General features: G+C 63.5%; 1 protein-coding gene across 1 annotated transcript in view; it reads right to left on the reverse strand.

The window, feature by feature from the left end:
• Positions 1–357: 357 nt before the first annotated feature.
• Positions 358–7,880, reverse strand: part of NOP53 (NOP53 ribosome biogenesis factor) — an 8,025-nt gene continuing 502 nt past the window's right edge. Inside the window, exons 2-9 of the mRNA XM_075070719.1 lie at positions 7,186–7,407; positions 6,736–6,820; positions 5,785–6,091; positions 4,946–5,015; positions 2,403–2,673; positions 1,962–2,028; positions 803–879; positions 358–418 (exon numbers count right to left, since the gene is read on the reverse strand). Coding sequence (XP_074926820.1) covers positions 358–418; positions 803–879; positions 1,962–2,028; positions 2,403–2,673; positions 4,946–5,015; positions 5,785–6,091; positions 6,736–6,820; positions 7,186–7,407 — 1,160 coding nt within the window. The remainder of the gene's footprint in view (positions 419–802; positions 880–1,961; positions 2,029–2,402; positions 2,674–4,945; positions 5,016–5,784; positions 6,092–6,735; positions 6,821–7,185; positions 7,408–7,880) is intronic.

Here is a 7,880-nt window from a genome sequence, read left to right on the forward strand (position 1 = left end):
AGCAGGTGTCCAGCAGGGGATTCGGGGCAGGACATGGGAGGTGCTAGGGGCCCGGGCAGGCAGTGAGGAGCTGGGAGTGATGGGAGGTGCCCAGAGCTTTAATAAGATAGTTGGTACAAACGGGCGGCGCCAGGCCAGTGAGAAGCCGAGGGGCATCAGCGCTACAACCTGCAATGCAAAGCAGAGGGCGGTTAGGGGGCGCAGCTTGGGGGCAGGAACAGGGGATTCAGGGAATCTGCTGCTAGTGAAATCCCAGAGACCGAACCCTTTATCCCCGGAGCAGGGTAACTCCAGAGGGAGAGGCCAGCCCTGCCCCCTATCTCCACCCCCAGCCCATGGGCCCCCCCACAACCCCACTCACGTGATTTCACGGAAGGTCCTCTTCTCCACGTACTTCAGCCGGTATTTCCTCTTGAACCTGGGGGCAACAGTGTGTGGGGTGGTGGTTCAGGGAAGGATCTGTGGGAAGCAGAATTTAGATGGGTGTCTGTCACACTGAGCGGGGGAGGGACCCAGGATGAGCTCTGGCCCCCCCAGCCAGAGCCCGATTTGGGACCTGTGGGGGAGGGGGAGGAGCCAGCGCCCCCCTCCCCCCAGTGCTGGGTCCAGCACCTCAATGCCCCGCGCATGGCTAGAGATGCCCATGCTACCCAAATGGTCCCAGGGCATCAGCCAACAGGCTGAGACACCCCCCCTCCAGGGCACATGGGGGTCGGGATTCTCCTGCCAACCTCCGCCCTCGCGGAGCAGGTCAGGGTGCCTGGTTGCCGTGGGCCCCCCAGCCCTGCACCCCCCCACTCACTTGGCTCGCTCTCGGGGCTCAATCAGGTTTCTCTTCTGCAGGCTCTTGAAGCGGTCGCGCAGGATGCTGCCCTCGGGCTGAGTGAGAGACGGGGGGGTCAGTCTGTGCCTGGCTAAGGAGAGGCTGCCCCTCACCCCAGCCTCAGGGTGCAGGGGCTCGGCCCCTGATCTCAGCGCCCAGCACAGGACTGGACTGGGACTCCCCCCCCCCGAGCTTCGGGGGGGCAGGGGGAAACAACCCTCAGAGCAGCCAGATGGGGAGACGAAGGGAGCGAACATTCCCCCTGGAAGAGTTAGAGCGCTAAGCAACCCCCCTTTGGCCCCTCCCCTGCTGCAGCCCCCTCCCCTACTGCCCCAGACCGGGGGGAGGCGGGCACGGGGCAGAGAGGAAGCTGGTTCCTCTCCCACTAGACACTCCATCAGCTGAGGCCCCCGAGCTACAGCTGGTGAAGGAGATGGAGTGGGGAACGCAGCACCCTGGGTACCTGCTGGGGGTGTCGTGGGGCCCCCAAGTCACAGAATTATTGCGCAGGAGGGCAGTGCTAGCGTCACCTGCATCCGACGAAGTGGGGATTCACCCACGAAACTCACGCTCCAAAACGTCTGTTAGTCTATACGGTGCCACTGGATTCTTTGCTGCTTTTACAGATCCAGACTAACACGGCTCCCCTTGACACTCAAGAGCAAGGAGGGGGTGCAGAGGTGGGGGAGCGGGGGGGGCTATCCGTTGGCACCCCTCATAGAACAATGGCCATAAACTCTCATGCGTCAGGGCAGGAGGCAGCTGCCAGCCACGGGGGTCAGGCAGGATATCCCCATATCATTCACTGGGGGGGGGGGGGCACCAGGCCGGCAGACCTGGGACCGGACTGGACACATGGGACACGGTGCTCGCTGCCGACTGGGCAGCTGGCCTGCGCCGCACGAGAACGGGGCTACGTCCGGTGCCCTCAGACCCCAGGTCCTTCCCCACTGGGCAGGGCCCGGGAACCCCCGGGTGACCTTCACATTCCCAGCATGCATTGCTGCGAATCCTCGTAGCGCAAGGATGGGTCTCATCACGGGGCACCAGCGTCAGCTCCTCCCCCCCCCCGCCGAAACACCAAACCCCAGGGGCACCGACCAGCCCAGGCGCCAGGGAGATGGGCGCTGGCACCCACCTTCAGCGTCCGCAGGGACTCGGCCAGCTCCGTACTCAGCTGCACCTCCAGGTCGGGGTCTTCGTATCTGCCGGAGAGAGATCAGGGGTGGAGGGGATGTTAGAAAAGGAGCATCCCTCCCCCCACATGCATACCCAAAAAACAGACACCCCCCAAGCCAGAAACAGCACCCGTCAGAGCCCCCTTTACATGACAGCTGCCTACACCCACTTCACCCCAGGGCCCCCTGCATATCCTGCCTGACACCCCCGGTTCCTGGCACCCCTTCCTCCCCTGGCCCAGCACCCCCGTACAACACCTCCCTTTAGCCATCCCCTGCATACCCTGCCCTGGGCCCCCTCACGCATCCCCAGAGATCTGGCACCTGGGACCCCCCCACCCCTGGAGAGCCCTGCCCATGTGCCCGCCACGCTCAGAGGGATAGGCCCCCCCCACGCTCACTTGAGCCTGCCCAGCCTCCGGGGCTTGGTGGCCTCAGCCCGTCTCTTCGCCAGCCGCGCCCGCCTCCGGCGCAGCAGCTCGGCCTCACGCCGCTTCACCTGCAGCCGGATGGAGCGGAGCTGGAAGAGCTCCTGCCGCCGGCACCGCGCCGCCTTCTCGCCCAGCCGCCGGGCCTCCTGCAGGGACCGGAGTGGGTCAGATCTGCCATGGCACTGCCCCCACCCTGCCAGCAGCCCCCACAGCCCTCCTGCGCTGCTGCTCTGTTTTTCTTCTCACTAGCAAGGGGGGCGGAGATGGGGTTGCCTCCCAGGGGACTGGGGGCTCATCCCTGGGCGCCTCTCCATCGCCGTGTCCACTCGTCAACCAGAACTCCTCGAGGCAGCCTTACCACCCCATCGCAACTGCTTACTCCCGGAAGGTCGTCCATCCTGCGACGCAGAGCGAGGCAACGGACAGCTGTGAGACAGGGCAGATGACATCCTACTGTCGGAGGCTCTGGCCCTGGCCCCACCGCCGGGAGGGGAGTAGGGCCTAGGGGTTGAGCAGGGGGGACGGACTCCAAGGGGAGACGAGGGCTCTGCAAAACCTCCCCTCATGGTTTTCTCTAGGGAGGTTGTGCGTGAGGGGAGGATACGCTTGCACCCTTGGAGGTCTGCCAAGCTGCTGGACACAGCCAAGCGGGCGCTCACCCAGTAACAGGGGGCGGGGAAGACCAATAGGACTGGACGCAAGCGACTGGCACCAACAGTGCAGGTCAAGGTCACCCATCCCTCTGACCTAAAGGGAAGAAGAAAAGCAGGAGCCCTCCTCCCCGGTGGCCGGAAGGATATGGGGCAGCGTTGCAGGGGTTTAAAAGGAAGACAGTGGCCTTGGGCCAGCCCAGCCCTTTAAAGCAATTCCCTAAGAGGCTAAATTTAGGCGAGTCGGGGGAGACAGGATGGGGGGGGGGGGGGAAAAGTTCTATTCTTTTTTTTTGGGGCCTTTTGGGGAAGCCTGGTAGTCTGCCTCTGCATCCCACTATCCTTGAGGGCTCCCCGGAGCCCCTATGCGCAGCGCATCTGAGCCTGCTCCACAGCCGTCCATGCCGGAACGCTGCCGACCCTATGGGCCTGCTCACTCCTGGGTGGGGGCTCTCGGCCGCGTGGGGAATCGCAGCTGCCGTCTGCAGCCTTTTTCCCTTCAAGGCCTTCCTGTGCCCGGCCATTGTGAGCTGCCAGCCTCGTGGGCCTGGGAGCAGGCCAAGCGCCTCGGGGGCGTATGTATCCTACCGTGTTGTCAGATCGGGAAACAGCCCCAACGCACGGAACCTCCCGCCCACACCGCACACCCCCACCTCAACAGTGAGCCCCACTGGACACAGTGTGAAGTTCTCCCACGCACCCCCCCACCTAAATTTAATCACACGCACGGCCTCATGGATATTTAAACCCCAAAATCAGTCCTGACCGTTGTCCCTCACGCAACCTCGCCTTTCTTATGCACTTGCCTGCTTGCTCCCCCCCCACACCTCACCACCTTCATCAAGGCGCAAACAGGTACTCCTCCCCTACTGCACCCCCCCCTGAGCTACAGTGTCTGCTCTCTACAGACGCACCCCACCATCAGCTCAACGGGTCGCCCCAGGAACCCCGGAGCCACGTTGCCTTCCCCACCCAATGCAAAGGTCGCCCAGGAACTCCCCCTATGCAACGCGCCCAACCAATCGAAGGAGTGCCACTGGCACGGAGCACCCAACGCACCCGCCACCTACAAGCATGGGCCAGCAAAAAATGAACCCCGGCCAGACGCGCCCCCAAAGTCACGCTCTAGCAAGGCGGCTGCAGGAACTGCCCGCCATGCACCTCATCCGTTCACCTTCACAGTGCCCTGCCCCACGCACTCGCCACCTCGCATGGGTACACAATCCCCCTACTACGCTCTCACTCTCATGCAATGGGCTCAGGACACCAGGGCCACAACTTTAACGACCCAACTATCCTATCAACAAGTTGGCCTGGGCCCCCCACACGCATGACACCAGCCCCACACTATCTCAGCAGGGTAACAGAGTCCTCCTCCCACAGCCCTCCCCCAGCCCTACACCATGGGGTCAGGGCAAAGATGTCCCCACCGCCAAGAACGCGACAAATTCACACCGTCCCCCGACAGCACACTTCATCTGTCCTAGGCTAATCATCCCTGCTGCAAATGCTGTCGCCGAGGGAACGATGTGCTGACAGACTCTGGGTTAGGGACAACCGACTGTAACTTGCACCTAGTCACACAGTATTCGGCTACTATTATCACGATGTGGGCGTCTGTATTTTAACGCTAGCTCCACTGCATCTCTTAGAGAGAATATGTTAGATCTTGTCCCACGGCCATCAGGACAGACGCTGATGACGTTTTGTCGCCTGAGCCTGGCGCGAGGTCGCTTGTAGGATAGTAGCCATGTTCGAGGTGAGTCGGCAGACGCGTGAAGGACCGACTGCTGTTCTCGCACCGCACATTGGCACGTGTGCCCACAGGTCCTGTGCCACCCCAGCAAGGGCCCCCCTACTCACCCGACTCTCTGCTTCTTGTCGCTCCAGGAAACCAGGCGTCATGCCCGGCAAGGCGGCCGGTCAGCGGGTCCTGCGGGAGAGGGCACCGTTCCAACAAGCCTCACACGGGGTCAGAGCGGGGGGCACCAGGGACGCCTGGGTTCTATCCTAGCTCTGGGAGGGGAAGTGGATCTAAAGTGGGTTAGAAAACGGGGAGCTGGGAGCCCAGGAACTCTTGGGTTCCATCCAGCTTCCGGGAAGTGGGGCTGGTGTTAACGCGGAGGGGAGTTGAGGTGACAACATCTGCTTTGGGATCCAGGAGAGCCGAGAGTACCTGGGAGTGTCCCCACTCCCGCAGTATTCCCAAGCTCTGGGGGAGCCGTTCCAGCCGGAGAGACATGAGTCCAGGCACTCGGGGCAATCAGCAGCGCCCTTAGGTTGGGGGGGGGGGCGGGGCGCTCCATTTGTGTGGCGAGTTTCTTGGGTCTCGGGCAAACCCCCAGGAAGCAGGCGCATGCAGCAGCCAGGCCTGGGCCCCAGAGGGAGCACTGAGCACTGGAGAGCAGAACCGGGGAGATCAGGCCCCAGGTACAGAACAGAACCACCCCACGGCTGCTCCCTCTGCCGCAGGCCGGAGTTAGCTGGGGGTTGTGCTGAGCTTAGCCAGTCACCCCCAAAGATGGGAAACCGTGAATCTGGGCCGGCTTCAGGCTAGAACCCAGGGGTCCTGGCTCCCAGCCCCCCCATTCTAACTAGACTCCACTCCCCTCCCAGAGCTGGGGAGAGAACCCAGGCGTCCTGGCTCCCAGACCCCTGCTCTAACCACCAGCCTCCACTCCCCTCCCAGAGCCAGGGAGAGAACCCAGGCGTCCTGGCTCCCAGGCCCCTGCTCTAACCACTAGACTCCACTCCCCTGCCACAGAGGTTCCCTGCTTACTTGCGTCTGACCAGATGTCGTAGAAGCCCCCAGCCGGCTCGGCTCCTGCACCCTGGCTGTACGCCCCCTGCTGGCCGTGCGAGGCCTCTGCTGTTGTTGGGTGCGCTTTCTGCAGCCGGGCCTGGAGGAGGCGCTGCTTTCGGGGCACCACGTCCCGCTCCGCCAGCTTCTCCCACAGCCGCTGCTTCCGCTTCAGCTTCTTCCCGTTGGGGACCTGATGGGCCAAAATGCTGCCAAGGGGAGCGGGACAGGATGAGAGCGGCTAAGGCCTCTGGGCCAGCAGGGGGCGCTTGGCCTCCCTCCATGTGAGACCAACATCCCCCCTGGCTCCCAGTGCCAGGGAGAGAACCCAAAAGTCCTGGCTCCCAGGCCCCCCTCCCCTGCTCTAACCACTAGACCCCTCTCCCCTCCCAGGGCCAGGGAGAGAACCCGGGAGTCCTGGCTCCCAGCCCCCCCTCCCCTGCTCTAACCACTAGACCCCACTCCCCTCCCAGTGCCAGGGAGAGAACCCAGGAGTCCTGGCTCCCAGCCCCCTTCCCCCCCCCTCTAACCACTAGACCCCACTCCACTCCCAGTGCCAGGGATAGAACCCAGGTGTCCTGGCTCCCAGCCCCCTCTGCTCTAACCACTAGATCCCACTCCTCTTCCAAACCCAGCACCCCTACTTCTGCATTGTTGTTATCCACTTTTACCAATGGGGAAACCGAGGGACGAAGCGCTGAGATGTGCCCTGGATCCCCCAGGCAGAGAATCACCCATGATCCCCATGGGGATGGCTCCCCAGCCCGGCACAGCACCCCCCGGTGCCCCTACAGTTGAGGAGAGCTACTGATACCACCCCGCCAACGCAGCCCCTGCCCCGGGCAGGACTCACTCTTTGGGAGCAGGCACCTTGGAATCCGGCTGCAGGATGAGGTCTATCCGCAGGGGCTTCTCTTTGCCTCGGTTCAGCTCCTGGTCTGGGGCGAGGAGAGGAGACACGGATGGACGGCCGGCCACACGCTCCGCAGCACCCCGGAGACGCGAGGATACCCCAAAAGGGATGGCATTGCCCCCCCACCACGGAGGACTGCGTTGCAGCCCCTGCCCGTAACAGAGGGGGAAACTGAGGCATGCAGACTCGGGGACATGCTCAGGGTTACCCCAGCAGGCTGTGACTCACAGGGGTCCCCCCAAAGCAGCAGAGCAAAGACTGAGCCCCTCTGCTGAGGCAGCCACTGGACTCTGAGGGAGCCCCCCGTCCCGGTTCTCCAACTGGGGGGGCCTGCCCTGCTGACCCAAAGCGCAGGGACCCCCACAGCACAAGCTAACCCCCTCCCCTCACCTTTCTGCTCACTCCCCGTGTCCAGGAAGAAGAGGCTCTCGTCTGGCTTCTCAGCCACCAGGCCCCTGGGGAGCGAAGGGGAGAGACGCCCCGTTACTCCCACATGCTGGGGAGGGACCAACAAAGCCCCGATCTCCTCAGCAGATCCAAAATGCCCCCTCCCCCCCCGTCTGGGCCACAGGTGCCCACCCACCTCACAGCTCCCCCTCCTCACTCTCAGACCTAACCCCCAAGGGCCCCCCCATCAACTCTCCCCTAGCCAGCCCCCCCTTTTCTCCTCCGGCCCAAATTCTAGCCATGTCCACCCCTCTCTAGACCCTCCCCAGTTCTACCCCCCCCACTTCTGCACCCTCTTGATGCCCCCCCCAAGCACCTATGAGGATCCTTGAGGTCTCCCACCCCCCTTTGCCCCCAGATTCTCCATCACCCCAAACCCATAAGATCTTCCCCAGCCCCCCAGATTTCCCCCTTCATGTAGCTTTCCAACACGCCCCGCTGCCCCCCTCACATCCCACACCTGCGCCTATCACCCCCCCTCTTACCAGGAGCCCCTCAGCTCACCCCACAAGGCCCCCCCATTACTCATCCCCAACAATCTCTGTCTCGCCCAGACCCTCGCCCCACCAGGGCCCCCTCCATTCTCTTCCCTTCCCAGGGTCCCAACTGCCCCAGCTTCCTTCCTCCTCCGCCCCAAT

This window comes from Chelonoidis abingdonii, chromosome 11, assembly GCF_003597395.2.
Source record: "Chelonoidis abingdonii isolate Lonesome George chromosome 11, CheloAbing_2.0, whole genome shotgun sequence".
Taxonomy (NCBI): Eukaryota; Metazoa; Chordata; order Testudines; family Testudinidae; genus Chelonoidis; species Chelonoidis abingdonii.